The 17754-nt window shown below is 35.6% G+C and overlaps 1 protein-coding gene across 12 annotated transcripts in view; it reads right to left on the bottom strand.

Annotated features, from left to right (window-relative positions):
• The window catches only part of Pcm1 (pericentriolar material 1), a 93696-nt gene that overhangs the window by 40394 nt on the left and 35548 nt on the right, over window positions 1-17754 (bottom strand). For all 12 annotated transcript variants that reach the window (XM_034520757.2, XM_034520758.2, XM_034520760.2 and 9 more), the window contains 13 exons: window positions 17322-17520; window positions 16380-16553; window positions 15733-15887; window positions 15389-15615; window positions 11371-11513; window positions 11110-11239; window positions 8545-8685; window positions 7585-7775; window positions 5245-5442; window positions 3250-3469; window positions 2997-3142; window positions 2310-2500; window positions 937-1108 (listed from right to left, as the gene is read on the bottom strand). In XM_034520757.2, the coding sequence (XP_034376648.1) occupies window positions 937-1108; window positions 2310-2500; window positions 2997-3142; window positions 3250-3469; window positions 5245-5442; window positions 7585-7775; window positions 8545-8685; window positions 11110-11239; window positions 11371-11513; window positions 15389-15615; window positions 15733-15887; window positions 16380-16553; window positions 17322-17520 (2287 nt within the window). The remainder of the gene's footprint in view (window positions 1-936; window positions 1109-2309; window positions 2501-2996; window positions 3143-3249; window positions 3470-5244; window positions 5443-7584; window positions 7776-8544; window positions 8686-11109; window positions 11240-11370; window positions 11514-15388; window positions 15616-15732; window positions 15888-16379; window positions 16554-17321; window positions 17521-17754) is intronic.

Raw genomic sequence — 17754 nt, 5'->3', positions numbered from 1 at the left:
GACTAAAAAAATTATAGGAATTTTTTGAGTTGGCTACCAAAACAAATTTCTGGATTAACTATTTATTTATGTAAATTAGTTATTTTTATAGCTGTAGATATGCCTTAAAAAATGATAGTTGAGCCAGACCTCATCTTTTATACTATTTTGTCAGAGATTATCATATTAAAAATTAATAAATGAGAAAGAGAGAACATAAAATCCTAACTATGACTGATACGATCTACCATCAAAACTTCAAATAAAAGTTTGAGAGAATTTTAGTATGTAATCCTGGCTGGCCTGGAACTCAGTATATAGACCAAGCTGGCCTTGAACTCCAAAGACAGATCCTGCCTCTGCTTCATGAGAACTTGTATTCAAGGCATGTGTCACCAGGCCTAGCTAAAAGTTGTTTTTACAATCAAGTAATTTTCAATATAATAATATTTGAATGGTATTTAGAGGCTGTGAATCAAACAACTATTCCCTAATAGTTACTACAGTTTCTAGTACTAAGATGGTAAACACTGAACTGTTTAAATCTAAAGACAAACATCAAATCAAGATTAAATCATATATTTCTGCTGATGTTATATGAATATTGTAAGATACCCTAGACTAACTCTGGTGGCTGTTAAGTTCTTAAGATTGAGGAATATCTACATGATGTATAAATTTTATATAACCAATACTATATCAAACTACACAATCACAAAAATTCTCCCTGTGTTGTGTCACAAACTGAATCATGGGCCACCAATATAGGTCAACATGTAAATGGTACCAAGCCTAATCACTGAGTTTTATTCCTAGGACCCATATGGTATAAGGAGATAAATCTAATACGTCAAATGATTCTTTGACGTCCATATGCATACACACACACAAACTAAATGTAATTTTAAAAAATTTAAGTGAATGGTAAAAGGATCCAACTTTGATACAATCAAGTACCTTTGCTTTTCCGCTCCAAGAGAAGAACTGCTTTCAAAGGGTTTTGGAAAAGCCATATATTCTGTTTTCCCTGTAGGATTTTGAGCTAATGGCTGCTGCTGTTCAGTAGGTGTAGAAACATTCTGAGAAAAATCTCCAAAATTAGAAGGGAATAAAGGGCTGAAATTCATTCCTAATAAAAACACAGGGAAGAAAAGAATGAAGTACCTTAGCCTTAAATGAAATTAAAATTTATTTTTTAGAGATTTAACTGATTTAATATCTTGTCCAAATTTATCAAAACAAACTGTCAATTCAATAAACTAATGCTTATTTACTACTTAAGGCCAATATCCCTCCCTTTTATAAATAGCTGAGTTTTGTTAGCAATCATCTTTAGTAACTTTTCATTAAAAACACAATGTAGAAGAATGTAAGTTTAATAAGTATTTCTGGGCAACTCCAAAACATGTCAAAAATTCATGCAACTTGTTCACGACTGATCAATGTACAGAGAATAAGTGTCAATAAAGAGCTCAGCCACAAATGGGACATCTATAAAGAGGCTGTCCCCACAAAGTTCAGGGAATATCTAGGAAGACAGAAAGGTTCATGAGCTCCCTCTGATTGAGGAACTACTGACAGTTGGCAGCTTAGAAGGAAGAAGAATCAGTTTTCTTTAAGGGTGCAAATGGATGGCAACAGACTCAGGAGTTTATGAGTAGCTAAATTGGACTTGGTCATTAAAAAACAGTATATTAAGTTGGGAGAGGGTGGAGGGTGGATCTGGACAAGTAGGGAAAATGACTGGGCAGTGAATATGACCATACTACATTTTATAAATGTAGGAGATTTCCCAAGAATGAAAGAACTATGTATTTTAAAACACTCATATAATACAGATAGGCAAGGGGTCACAAAGTCCTATCCCTACTTGGAAAGCTGCTGCCAACTGATGGCTGATAAAGGAGAAAGAAAATGCTGCTTATACTCCAGTAGACTGCTCCACCCATGTTCATACTAAATAAACTAAGTGGGTTCTTTTTCGTTTTATTTTATTTTTTTAAAGGAGTCCATGATGTTGGGAGTATAGGAAGAGTCCACAGGGCAGGGTAATTTTCTCAAAACACATTATAAGAAATCCCCATAAACAATAAAAACAGAAAATCCAAACAATAGATAAATTATAGTCTCAAATTCTTTCTTTTCTTTTTGGAGACATATCTCATTTAGCCCAGCTTGGCCTCAAACTCAGTATGTATCTAAGACTGGCCTTGAATTCCTAATCCTACTGCCTCTACTTCCTGAGTGCTGGATTAGTAATCATGTAATATCATACCCAGTTCAAAATCTTCATATTTACTTATTTTTCCTTCAGGTTTTCAGTTACCTACCTGGTGCAAATGATGGAAAGTTAGTAAATCCAGGCAAGTTAAACAGATTTACAGGCTGTGTTGGAAAGCTGAAAGGACAAAATAAATTGGGAGAAGAGGGGTGTGACGCACTACTGCCTCTTTCTTTGCTTCTAGGCTTTTCCGGGTGCTGATTTTGTTGGCGCATAAGTTCAGTTAGCATTTGTTTTAACCTTTAAAAAAAAAACAGTAATTTAAGTCAGTTATAAATTACCATCAATAAATTAAGGTCAAAAACAATACATGTAAAAAATGACTGAATAACATTCAGAATAGACAGATTGTTCTGACCCTACAAGTATTTGCTTACGCTGTTGACCCAATTCAATAACTTAGCTTGCCTCGATTTAATAACTTAGTCATTGGAATAAGTATTGAGCTTAGTTCTAATAGAAAGAGACAGAAATATAAGAACCTAAATTTTGCTTGCTCACTGATTTGTTGTTGTATAATTTAAATACTATACACTTTATCTAACATTAAGTATACAATTCAATATGAATTTTATAAACAAAAGCCAAAGCCCACAGTGACAGATCATGGCTGTAATTTTCAGTCAGTCGACTGACTGCAGTTTAGTTCATGCCTCTTTTTGAAGGAAACTGTAAAACTCTCCTTTCATTTGAGCACTCACTGTACAGTATTAGCATTTTTAATCAGGCAGGTTACCTCTGGACATTATTCTGCTGCCATGTTAGCTGTGTATAGCACTGGTTCAGCTGATGCATGATAAGGTGTACTTGAGGGGATGCCACATTGCTAGGCAGAACACTGTACGGACCTGTTAGAAGAGTCTGCAGCAAACAAGATAAAGTCTGTTGGAATAGAATGTTGACAATAGTTACAATATGTTGAATAAACTGTGTCCTGCTTCAAAACAATGTAAATTTTAAAAAAAATGTATTTCAAAGATAAAATTTACCTGCTGGTCTTGCATCAGAGTCTGACAAATATTGACACTGAAATCAAGTTGTTTCTTGAGCTGATTAATTTGTTCTTGCCACTGTTCTTTCTCTTCTATGTAAGAGAGCTCTGACACCCATCGAAGGTTTTCTTGTCGTTGCATGCTGATATTCTGCTGCCTCGTCTTGGCTAAAGGACGGTAATTTCCATCTGCTGAAACAGGGCGATTGTTCTTCCACCTAATGCAGAATTTAGACTGGTAAGTTATCATATGAGATAACTTGAGTTCTAAAATATGGCAACAAACCTCAAAACCTAGTCTATAGAGCGTTATTTCTTTATTCAGTATTAAGTATGAAAAACAGAGAAGAGAAAAATCACATATTTTCAGCCCATCCAATTATTCTTTAATTGCTTTCTAGTCTTTATTTGTATTCTTACACTATAGTCTAACTATATTCTACAAAATAAAGCTACATTTTAGACTAAAGCACTTTTCCATCCTTCATTCTTTACTTCATCAAATGGCACAATTTTATCAGGCTCGCATTTATTCATAAATGTTTATCATTACTAGAAGTAACAATGCAGATCAGAGACGGCTGAGCAGGATCTGCACTTGCCACCAAGTCCGATAACCTGGAGTTCAATTTTCAGGGGAAAAGGAGAGAACCTCCCCCTGAAAATTTTTTCTAACCTCCATTTGTGCAACACAACACAAAACGACGCAAATACACACATTTTTAAAATATGTAATTTTAAAAACAAGCCACAAATAACAATATAATTAATGTTGCTTCCAGTTGTTTCTGATTTGCTTTGTTTTAAAGACAAGGACTTATTACATTGTTCTAGTTTCAAGTGACCTCAAGCACCAGCTGGATTACCAGTATACACTGCTGCTGCCAGCAATAAAAGTTCATTAACAGAACTTTTCACTACCTGAAAAATGTTCATTTTTGCTTAATTCCCCCAAACAACAGCAAAGATGAAAGCTTAGGTATGATTCTTGATCTGGTCTAGGTGGGAACTATTACAGCAACATCTTTATGTAAAAAAGAAAAGTATCTGTCATTTATATTTGCAAGCATCTACATATAAAAATACTTCTGACTGCTTAAAAAAAATGGGTATCTAATTTAAGAACCCCAGCTGTTCTCTCCACCCCTAAAATGTTTGGAATCTCCTGAGTGGCAGATTCTGTTTTATTATGCAGAACAAGCCCCCTTTAAGAGTTTATAACTCTTAGCCCTTTATGAGGTCACCACAAAAATCAATCTGGTTGTTATTTCCAGACCCACCCACTGATCTTTAGGGAAGGAAATGAAACCAGAGGTTGAATCTGAATATTAACGGCATATTACTTAGTCAATCGTAGCTACATAAAACCTCTTAAATTACTTCAAAAAATTTCAAGGATGGTGATCAACTTCAAAGGTAGAACTCAAAGAAGGCAATGAAGCTCTAACATACTTCCATTCATTACAGACATGCCTCATATAGCTATTCCACTTTAAGCAGCCAAGTTGAATACTTCATAATAATTTGGTAAAGTGTTTTTTGAAGTTGTAGCAAATTATTAAATCTAAAGACAAATTGTGGAAATTCTCATTAGTCAAGACAAGAGAATATAGTTCAGGCAATGGTAGCACACGCCTTTAATCCCAGCACTTGGGAGGCAGAGGCAGGCGGATTTCTGAGTTTGAGGCCAGCCTGGTCTACAGAGTGAGTTCCAGGACAGCCAGGGCTACAGAGAGAAACCCTGTCTTGAACCCCCCCGCCGCCGGCCCCCCCCCCACACACAAAGAATATAGTTAATTTGGGGACTTGTACTGAAAAGAATAATATTCTTGTGGGACTAAGTTCTTTAATTTGTAAGATCTACATTACCTTTGAGTAGCTGGTGCCACTACGAACTAAATTTTAGGATATTTGGTTAATTGGTGTAAACTGCTTGGTGTCATAAAGACTTGAGATACTTAAATTCAAATAAAACTTAAACACTGTAACTAACCTGGCTTTGGTTTCCTTTACATTGTAAGAATTTTGATTCATGCTAGGATGATACATAGGGAAGTTATCATTGGAACTGGCATCCTGCTCCTCCTCTTCTTCTTCATCTGTGCGAACAATTCCTTCTGAGAGATAACCATCTTCATCTCCTTCTTCATCTAATGCACACTGAGTAGAACCTCCCCAAGTTGCCATTGTTCTAGGGATAATGAGAGATGAAACAGGCATCATTATGAAGATTAGCTAGATATATTAAGAGCGATAATGCTTAAGATTGTAATATATAACATACATGTATACAAAATTTCATTTCATCACAGCAATTCTGAGTTGTTATCTTACATTGCAGTCATACAGAATGTGTAGTTTGCCTTCCATAAAATAATATTTCAAAGATATTAAAATAATCATTGCATCTACTGGAACGTTTTTCTTTGACTAAACTTCTCCCTGCCATTCCTTAAGTGATAGCCCTCTATTTCAGTGCTATCTAACAACATTTTGTGCAATAGTTGTAATGATCTCTATCTGTGCTGCCCTATACAGTAGTTACAGACTCATGAATACTGAGCACTTAAAATTCTGCTGATATGACAGGGGAGAAAATGAAATTTTAACTTTAACTTATTTAAATGGCCACTGTATTTACCAGCTGTGATATTAAAACTCTAGACCTGGCCATGCTAAATTAGGGAACCTGAGTTTACTTTTCAGTATCTACATAGAACCACCTCACAAGCACCTATAACTACAGTACCACAGGGATCCAATGGCTGTAGCCTCCACAGGCAGATGTGCTAGCATGCACATACTCCCACATATACACACACATAATAATACAAATTTACAGAAGGATGTTTAAAATCATTGTGGAAATTATTGGAACTTCTGCCCTAATCAAACCAAAATTCTTTTTTTTTGTGTGTGTGTGTATGTATATCAAATGTGGGCATCTTGGCTACACAGAAAAGCTCTGTCTCAAAAAACCAAAAAGGAAAAAAAAAGTCAGCAAATCAATAATGTTTTAAATTAAACTCTGGGACAAAAATAAATCCAAAGATATACTAAGTTTGGTACTAGCAGGATGAGGTATGATAAGGTATGACAGGAAAACACTACAAGTCTTCCACAAGTACACTGTTCAGAGCAGAAGACTTTGTATGTACAGTAAAACAAGTCAGGAAGCCTTTGGTAACATGATGGGTGGGCCTTGTAGACTGGCAGTACAAAGTGCACATGTATGTTTCTTAGAGCCAAGGCTATAGTTAAGGCACATGATGTAGCACAAGTTTGGCAATGCTAGAAACACCTTGTATTAGCTCAGCATTTAATTCTGACTACATTTTTGGCTGTAATATGTTGGAAATAAGCAATTTTCGTAAGCCCCGTCCCCGTTCAGTTAACATTCAGGCACATGAACCCATGGGGGGGGGGGGTTCACACGTTAAGAAGCTAGCTCTACACAAATGATTCTGAAACCAGATGCTCATCAAAAATATCTTAAGAGTTCTGTGAAAGAGTAGATACACAGTGGCCAGAACAGGCTATAATATACTTTATTCAGTAAAATGCACATCAAGACTCCAATATTATGAAATCTCCTAAGAGGAAGATTGAGTATTTATAATATTTTAGAAATGCCATCTGAATATCTGAAAAGATAAGACTGCAACATGTCTGGAGTTCAAATTTTTAGATTAAATATTACTATACAGCTAATTAACTTATCTTAACAAATAACTAATTCTTTTGCAAATATTCCAAATAAGGGACTCTCAAACTCATTTCTAAAAACTTAATGTTTTATATAAAAAGACTTTATGATTATCCTCAAGAACCTTACAAATGGTAGATACACAATTTAAGGTAAAAAGTATTTCAACTGAGCATGGTAGACACTGCCTATAATATGGGCACTGAGGAGTCGGAGGTAAAAGGTTCAGCAGTTAAAAGGTCATCTGAGCTCCATACAGAATTCACAGCCAGTCTTTATTACATGAGACTCTGTCATAATACAATATAGCATTCTGTTCTGAAAAAAACAAAAACCGCACTACAAAAATCATGTATTTATCATTTTGTAAGTATAAAACTTTGCAATGAAAATAAGTTTTACAAACAATCTGTATCGCCACTTGATCAAGTACCAGGGTAACTAAAATAGAAAAGGAAAGCTGTAGAATAGAAAATGGCTGAACTGAGTTATTTTTAGTTACACATTGAAATACACTTGCTTCAGTGAAACAGCTGATTTGTGCTAGGTTGTGCAGAAAAATGAGTTTGCCTGGCTTAATGTTCTGGGTAAGTGATGTTTAAAAGATGTTTTAAATGACTTTCTTACTTTTCTGTTCTACTTTGCTGAGGAGTGCACAGGTTCTCAGATCCATCACTTCTTAATGATATAGCCACTGGAGATGAGGTCTCAGCTAGACCTTGCCTCCTCTGGTGTTCAGCCATTAGAGCTTCAAGTTGCTTCCTTCTCTGTCGTAGCTCTTCCCTTAACATTTCATGTCTTCGCATGTCTGACCACAACTATTATTTTAAAAACCAGAATCAAGTAAATATTTGGATTTGCTTAAGCCTTAAATAAAAGTCTTAAGGATACTATCAGTACGATATTCTATTTTCAAAGTTTCTGTTTCCATTCTCAGATATCCATAAAGGGATGTTCAGTGGTTAACAGTGTGTGCTGCTCTTGCAAAGGATCCTAGTTCAGTTCCCAGCACCCACATCAGGTGACTCACGACTGCCTGCTAGATCTGGCTCCCAGGGATATCTGACACTTCTGACCTCCATGGGCACCTACACTCATTTGTACATGCCTCCACCACAACACACATAATTAAAAATACTAAAGTTAAAATCTTTTAAAGATGTTCATAAGGATTAAGTAGTATTTTAGGGATACAAAAAAGTCAGTTATTAACTATTTATAAAAACAAGAAGCACTAAACATACTTCATGAACTATTTAAGAAAAGCTATGGCATTATGCAAATCAAATAAAAATAAAATATCAAAGAATAGGCCCTTCTAAAGGAAATAATTCATTTTTTCTGTAACTGCTCCTATATTTGCTAATAAGGAATATGACTATTTTGAAACAATATAAAGGTTTATTCCTCAACTAAATAAATTTTTTTAAAAAGACAGAAAATATATTTCATGAATATTACCTGCCCAGTAGGTCAAAGGGCCCAAAGTCCCATTCCTAACCACATCCCCCCCCCCCAAAAAAAAACCTGTTACAGACTCAGGAATTAGTAGCCAATTGAGGAGCAATACAGTAGACTGTATCATACCGCATTATCCACCACTGAAGAATCTTCAGGCTCAATAACACATTTGCTTGTACTGCTCTCATTTTCATTAACAGTTGGAGTTGAAGTAATAGCTGGTAGATATTTTTTTGTGGGACCACTATTTAGACTAGTGGCTGATAGCTAAAAAACAAAATATTGTGTGTGTGTGTATGTGTATACACATACATACACATATATATATACATATATATTTATATGCATATACATACAAACCTATACAAATACACATATGTAAGCAAATACTATTTATATATTATATATAATGACAAATACTACTATAAGGCACTAATATAATAATTGAACTTATTTCATAAAGTAGTTATTTTACTTCTCTAGAGCTCTAGTGCCATATTTAATTGCTATTATGTGACTAAAATAGGCACTATGATCCATAGACAACAGAAGAAAACAAACATGATAACAGGCTAAAGGTGATGAGAATTAACAATTAGAACAGTAAAAAAATAAATCAAATACTGGGAGAAGGGGAGAGTTTACATTCAGCCCAACCTTGACATATACTCCTTTGGACATTATTTATATTGAAGATAAAGGACAAAAGTATTAGAAAAAAATGGGAAAAGTACAAACATAGAAAACAGTTGTGTTAAAACCATAATTTGCTATTTTTCTCTTTCATCAAAAACAAGTTTAACTACACAGTAAAGTTAACCAGACTGGGGAGATGGTTCAGTGGGTAAAGTTCCTGGCTTGCAAGCTTCGAGGACCTGCATTCAGATCCCCAGGACTCACATAGAAAGCCAGGCATAGCCTATAATCTCAGTTCTGGTAGAGAAACAAGAGGATACCAGGGACTCATTGGTCATGCACTTAAATCACTAAGCTCCCACTTCAGTGAGAGAAACTAAAAGTATGACTGAAGTGTGACAGAAGATGACACCTGACATCAACGTCTAGTCTCCACACAGGATTGTGTGTATGCAAACAAGTGTGCACGCATGCACACATGCACACACACACAAATAAATAAAGCTATACATAACAAATCAGTATATTTTAGGAAGATCTTAAAAAAGAGTATACTCTATCACCCTGACTTCTAACATAACATGGGAAAAATTATCTTATTCTCTGCTCCACCAGAAAAACTTACAGAATACTATATACTAAGCAAAAGCATACAAGTTAAAATTAAAGCTATATGTAACTATTTTCTTTAGATAACTCATGGAGGGAGGGATCAGGGTGAGTGAGGGGATGAGGTGGTGAATGGGGATGGAGATCAAGTGTGGAGAGAAAGAAGGCTGCAGAGGGCTGTGAGTGAGAACTGAAAGCAGTGGGGGCATCTCTAGTGAATAGCTGGAGACCTGAGACTAGGGGTTGGAGGAGGGGGGAAAAGCTACAGGGATGACCCTAGCTGAGACTCCCACCAGAGGATATGGAGACTGAAGTGGCCACCTCTTGTAGCCAGGCTGGACTTCCAATGGAGGAAGGAGAACATCAACCCACTCACAAAACCTAACCCCAAATTTGTCCTGCCTATAAGATGCGCAGGGATAAAGATGAACAGAGATTAAGGGAATGGCCAACCAATGACTGGCCCAACACAAAACTGGTCCCATGAAGGGGAGATCCAAACCCTGACACTATTAATGATACTAAGGTATTCTTGAAGATAGGAACCTAACATAACTGACTCCAGAGAGGCTTCATCTAGCAGCAGATAGAAACAGATGCAGAAACCCACAGCCAAACATCAGGCAGAGCTTGAGGAGTCTTGCGGAAGAGTTTGGAATAAAACTGAGTGAGCCGGAGAGGTCAAGACACAAGAAGACCTACAGAGTCAACTAACCTGGGCCCATGGGGGTTCACAGTGACTGAACCATCAACCAAAGAACATGTAGGGCCTCAAGCTAAGTCCCCTACATGTTTGTGACAGATGTGCAGCTTGGTCCCCTACAACTGAAACAGAGGCTTGACTCTAGCGCTCTTGTCTGCGACTGGATCCCCTTCCCCTAGGCTGGACTGCCTGGTTGGTCCTCAGTGGGAAAGGTTATGCTTAGTCCTGCTGCAACTGAATGTCACAGGGTGGGGGTAGTACCCAAGGGGAGCTTCCTGTTCTCTGAGAAGGAGAGAGGTTATTATGAGGGGAGTGAGGGTGGAAGTGGGAGGAGAAGAGGGAGGGGGGTTGTGATCAGAATGTAAAGTGAATAAATAATGGAATAAAAATAACTCATGATGGTTTTAAAGTTTTACTGTATAATCATAGGTCAATAAAAAATGGATTGTTGATTTATAGCTGCTAAATGTAAGCCAGAATATCTTAATGTAATAATAGTTTTGAGTTTACATGTCAGGAATAAATGGGTAACTAGCCCAATACAAAAATACAAGTAACCACTTAATTCCCGTGTACTATTTTTCAAAGTAAATTAGTTAATTAAATTAGTTAATTCATTTCAGTAATAAGAAAATGGGCAAATATAATCTGTCACCTCAGCACCAGCAAAGACAGACTAATTCAAACTGACATTAGTTTTTAAACATTTTCAGAACACTGAAGGAAATAAATTTTATAGTTACCTGAAGGTCAGGGCATGCCTTTTGCACTGCTTGAATTTTCTCTTGAATTTCAATCAATTTCTTTCTTTCCTCCTGCAATTGTTTAAGTTCTCTCTGTTGTTGCTGTAGTTTAGCCTTATAAAATTTCTCTCTATAATTAAATTGACATATTTGTAGACTCCAATAAAATAAGAATACTATGCAAAATACAACACAGTAAGCACAGAGCTGTAACTGGCTCTTGAGTGTTTATTATGAAAGTAAAGTAAAAGCTTACCATACCTTGTTTTTTCATTTACTCCAGTATCTATTTTATTAGAATTTTCTCTTGCATTATTTGAATTTTGTTTGGTATCTTCTTCTGGTGCATAGAAATCATCCAAATTTGATGCTGCAGGGACAACCACTTGAGTTGCATCATCATCCTGAAACAGCAAAATTATATAAAACTATCTGGAAATCCAAAGACATTATTATCTAATTTACACTTTACATAATTTAGCAGGCTAAAAACTGACATATACAAATGTTAGTTGATACAAATATTTGATATACTTTCTACAGAAAACTGAAGTGTATCCCCCAATAATGATAAAAAATTAAGCGCTAAAAGTAAAATGAGCCCATTATAATTTCTGTCATGCTAGGGACTGACTACAGGCCTTGGGCACATCAGGCAAGTGTCCTATGATTTACTGACATCCTTAGCCCTGCCATTTACAGTCTGAGCTGTCAATACTTACTGCTATAGTTGGGATAAGGCTTGAGTGTACCCAAAAGGTTCACATGTCATTTTTAACCCCCACTGTGAAAGATTAAGAGAGTGAAAATTTAATCCCGGTATAGTATTTTGACACGAGGCCTTTTAGAGTTACCAAATTAAGTAACTTCATAAAGGTGGAACCCCCATAGCTGAGCACTCATGGCTTTACAAGGAAAGGAAGGGTACAGAAAGGGCTATAGGAGGGGCAAGAGAAAACAGTGGACAAAAGGACAGACTCATCTATATACTGTTCATTCCCCATCTTCTGCCATGTAATGTCTTGCACAGCCTTATAACATTTAACCAGAATGTGGACCCTGAAAACCTCAAAAATTGTAAACTAAATAAGCTTATTTTTTTTGTAAAGTGACACAACCGCAGGTATTTCATTACAGTGTTAGGAGTTTAACAAAAATTAACCTGCTTTTTGGGGGAGAGAGGGGGTGGTAGTGGCAGAGTTTGTATAGCCTGGGCTGTCCTGAACCTATCTCCATAGACCAGGCTAGCCTCAAACTCACAAGAGCTCTGCCCGCCTTTGCCTCCCAAATGTTGGAATTAAACGAGTATGCCAACACTGCCCAGCAACTTGTCATTTCTTATTTTGTTGAAATAATGAGCTATCAAAGAACAGCACTGTATCAAATATGCAGAAATTAAAACATTATTATCATGGAGCAAGAAACTTGATATTAAATTTTAAGAAGCATTTCTTTAGTATTTCAAATAATCCATGCCCACTATCTGTTTAAAAATTTCTCAACTTCCTCATTTTGTCTTTAATTTCCCAAACAAGTATGAATATTGATGATATAAAAGACAGTAAGATAAACATGGCAGCTCATTCCTGTAATCCTAAGTACTAGGAGGCTAACAAAGCAAGAGAACCTCCATTAGATTAGTTAAAGACCTGCTTGGGTTACAGACAGTTAATTCCTAGTCAGTAGCATTTACAGGGTCAGACTTTTTCTTTCTGTAGGATTAAGAATTGGCTTATATTTAAAAACAGAAAGGGAGTGAGGGAGAGGGAGGAGAGGGAGGGAGGGGAAGGAAGGAGGGAGGGAGGGGAGGGAGGGGAAGGAGGGGAGGAAGGGGATAGGAGGGAAATCCTATCAAAAATCTGTCATGATTAAGTAGAAAAACAAAGTTTATCTTTCTATCAGTAGACTTGCTTCTGTTGCTGAACTTACACAATGATTAGTAGGAGGATGAAAATGAGCTCCTGCATTTTCTTGAAAATATTTATATATAATCCATACTTTTTCTGAAGATAATATCTGAAATTTTAACTTCTGGAAACAATATTCTAATAAAATCATAATGAATTAGAATTGATTCTTATTAATTATAGAACTATGAATTTTGAAATGTTGATACTATTCTAATCTTTGTACAAATCAAAAGACTAACCTAGCCCAGTGATCATATGAAATAGGAGACTGGCAAGAACTGTGTTACAACTTAAGTAATTACGAAGCTGTATATGAAGTATTTTCACAAAAATAGGACGTAGAAAAACTAAAGTATGAGAAATAATGTAAAACAAAGCTGCCTGAAAGTTATTTCTCATACTTTAGTTTTTCAGTGTACTATTTTGGTAACTTAGGTCACAGTGGATCTCAACCTGCCTAATGCTACAGCCCTTTAACACATTTCCTCATGTTGTGGGGACACCCAACAATAAAATTATTCCATTATTACTTCATAACTGTAACTTTGCTAGTCCTGTGAAAGGGTCATTCAACCCCCAAAAGGGTTGCCACTCATAGGTTGAGAACCTCTGTCTTAAAGGATTAATGGGAAACTCAGAGATAATAATAATTAGCATGATATGAGTTCTTACAAATATAAGAATATTCAGGACAGCCTAACTTCTTACAACTACTTGTTTCAGAAGCTATTTCGTGCTTTTCAAACAGTAATAGTCATGTGACCTGGGTCAAAAAGTAAAGTGGAAATTCAGAAAAATACCAATTCTATTAATTTCTTTAGCTTGCATGCTTTTCCCAAAACATTTCACATACATGAGCAAAACTAATAGGCACATATACCTCAAATACTGTTTATGCACATTTTACACACATAGGTTTGTACATGTTTATATACTTTTTCTTTAATAGCTCTTCTTCTCATAGAGAAAATTAGAAAAAGCCAAAATCCAATGTATAAACAAGGTATAGTACACCAATATAATAAAAAATGTAATAAAAGGTATAGAGACATGAACTCACTTTGCTTAGATTATCAAATAATAGTGATTCTGGTGAGCAATTAGAAATTTTCCATTCAAGTTAAAAGGTTTGGTAATGCATGCCAATGATCTAACAAAACACTTGAAAGAAACAACAGAGAAAAAGAAAGCAAAGGAATAATTTCACAAATTAAACCATTTTTGTTACTCTAGAAAAACTATACCGACCATAGTAAACTGCAAAAAGCTCAGCGGATCTTTGGACCACATTAGATAATAAGGAAGTGTTAATATTTACATAATTACCTGTACATATGTATACATTATTTTCAAAACATATATTAATAGTAGAACTTTAATAATATCCTGACATTTGGATTTTCTTTCTTTTCTTTTCTCTCTCTTTCTCTCTCTTCTCTCTCCTCTCTCTCTCTCTCTCTCTTTCTCCCCACCCCCTTTATATCAAGTAGGTTAAGATCTCAGGCTTGGAGCTGGAGAGATGGCTCAGTGGTTAAGAGCACTGACTTACTGCTCTTCCAGAGGTCCTGAGTTCAGTTCCCAATAAACATATGGTGGCTCAAAACCATTTGTAATGGGATCAGATGCCTTCTTCTGGTGTGTCTGAACACAGCTCACATACATAAAATGAACAAATAAATCTTAAAAAATAAAGATTTCAGGCTTTGTTCTAGGCCATCTAAATACTCGCCAGCATAAGTATATAACATTGGGCAATTAACTTTTTTAGTTTGTTTAATATCTACCTCATGATGCTTTTATGAGATCAATATATGAGGCCAGTGTGATCAACAAAAATAATTACGTTGTACTGTTCATAAAACTGCAGTGGTATACAGCCATGCTTCCGTTTTTATACACATATGGCTGCATTCTCACCAATAAGTTGTAAAAGGCATTATATGCTTTATAAAGACTCTTAACTCGTTTCCCCATTTTTTTTCTTGGAAAGTCTCTTGTACCCAAAGTGGGCCTCCAATTTGCAAATAGTCATGAATAACCTTGAACTTCTCCTAATTGTCCTGCCTCTACCTCCCAAATGATAGGACTACAGATGTGCACCACCATGTCAGGGTCAATTTCTCAAGTTTGCCAGTATCTGATGTGTATAGCATGTAAACTACTAACCCTTTAAGGGGAACACCTAGGATTCAAATGTAGGGCTGGGGAATGTGACTCAATGGTAACATGCTTGCTTAATATATGTACAGGGCCTTCAATATAAGAAGGTTCTATGTAAGAAAATGAAAAGAAAAGAAGTTATACAACATAACTATCAACCACACACAAAATGTTCATCTTACATGACTGTACTATTTCAACAAACTGACCTGCACCATAGCAACAAGATCTTGGAGCTGTTTAAGTTTCTCTTTTGCAGCCATGAGTCTACTAATCTTCTGTTCAAATTCTTCATCTTCTGGTGCCTCATCAACCAGACTACTCCTACGACTAGATAATGAAGCCCCACTGACTCCTTCCTCTTCTACTTCCTCCTCCTCATCTTCAGCACGTCCTACATGCAACCTCTGTTCTCCTTCTCTGTTGTATCGACAGTCTGTTGAAAACAAGTATCATTCAGGTACATGATTTTGAAACATTAAGAGTATAAATCAAAGATATCTACTTCACAACAGTAACATGGAAAATTTCCTGTGAATATAGGAAATCATACCTAATGGAGGCATGTTTAAAGCTCTGATGTTGGCAGCAGATCTGTTATTAATTTCACAGTTAGAATTAACTGATCTCCCGTCTCTATTATTAGAACCACACTGGGTATTACTGTTAGTATTCACTTCATTCCAAGTAGAAGCTACCTGTGGATTTCTGAAAGAAATTAAAATCAAGATATTTAAAACAACAACAAAAATAAATAAAAATTAAAAATATACCTTAGGCCTATAATAATGTAGTTGCAAATAAGAACAGCATTAACTAAGTCATTTAAGCTAAAATTCTTAATAACAAACTCCTGCTTTTTATTTGCTTTTGCATAAACTTAGTAGTTTATAAATAAAAGCATCTGAAAACTCAAAATATACCTAAAGTATAGAAATAGGGAAAGAAAATGCTAAATTTTGATACTTCATAAACTTACATTCATTAACAAACAGCAATTTTCCTAAATTATTGCCTTCAGTATTTCCTTCTTTTTCTTCATAGGACAAGAATGATTATTATACTAACAGATAACTTCCATGGTAAAAGCTAGAATATGAAGCTAATAATGAACACTTCACTGATGTACCTCCCTGCCCCAACTCCACATACATGTATACGTTCAGATGAATACATTGGGAAGAAGAAACTTGTTGTCACCTAATGTTAGTAACAGGTTCAGAATTTTCATGTTCAGAATCATATTCTGACTCTTCAGTTTCTTCATCTTTTGTATTTTCATTTACAGCATCTGTCATCATATCTGATGTTTGTTCATAATAATGAACTAATTCTCTCAGTTCATTCAATCTCTTTTGAACTTCATTTAACTTCCTGATTAAAAAAAAGTAACATTAACACCAACACCATGTTATATAAAAGAAAAAAAAACCCTTATTTACACTTAATAGCAGTTGACAGGCGCGCGCGCGCGCGCACACACACACACACACACACACACACACACACATTTAGACCAAGTTCTCAGGGAATCTGTCAATTTTAAAAAAGAGTTTCAGCTGAACATCTTGTCACATGTCTTTAATCCTAAAACTTAGGAAGCAGCGGTAGGCTTATCTCTGTGAGTTCAGGGCCAGCCTCATCTATACAGTGAGTTCTAAACCAGCCAAGACTGGCTATAAAGTGAGACACTCTCTCAAAACACACAAACAAAAACAAAAAGTAAAACAAAACTCCAACAGCATGAACTGAATGTCATACATCCTCCCTGTTTTTCAGGTGCAGAAGCAAAGGCTTTAAGTGTTTTGCTCACACTGACAGAGTCTTGTATAATATAGTTTCAGGGGTATTACTCTAGAGCATGGGGCTTGTTTGAATATTAAAATATTTTACCTATAGTTCTTGCTATTTGTAACCTTTTCTCTGAAAACTGATTAACAGCAGTTTACAGAAACTACCTGTGCGCTGCCATATTTCTTTTAGTCAACTGATAAGATTCACAAATATTACATCTCCTCCTCCTTCCACCATGTATCTTAAAAATGTTTCTTATTAAACTTCAGTTTCTTACAAATTTAATAGTTTAAAATATTATCTTCATTATTTAAAAGATGTAAAGAATGATTGCAAAAAGTATTTTACTGTAGTTTTTCAGCTGGATTTAGATGACCTTCATTTTCACCCTCATTCTGAGAAACTAGAGAGGCGACAGGACAAGGAACAGATGAGATAAGACTACTGGACTCTCCATTGACAACTGGTGCAAAGCCCACAGGAGCAGAGAGAGCTACAGTTGAACTTCTCTTATCTCCACTTCTTTGGAGAGAAGTTGAAGGCACAACTATGAGAGAAAAAAATAAAATAAAAAATTACTAGCATGAACCAGCATATATTTACAGTTTGGATTCTTACAAACAAAATAAAATTAATTAGCATCTTAAAATCTGCAGATTTAAATCTTGAATGCTTATGTACATACACAGGCCACTTTAAATCTTGAATGCTTATGTACATACACAGGCCACTTGTTAACATAGCTCAACAACTAAACACATCAAAATACACAAGGAAAAGT

The sequence above is a fragment of the Arvicanthis niloticus genome, chromosome 16 (assembly GCF_011762505.2).
Source record: "Arvicanthis niloticus isolate mArvNil1 chromosome 16, mArvNil1.pat.X, whole genome shotgun sequence".
Lineage (NCBI taxonomy): Eukaryota > Metazoa > Chordata > Mammalia > Rodentia > Muridae > Arvicanthis > Arvicanthis niloticus.
This window is presented reverse-complemented; position numbering and strand designations above follow the sequence as displayed.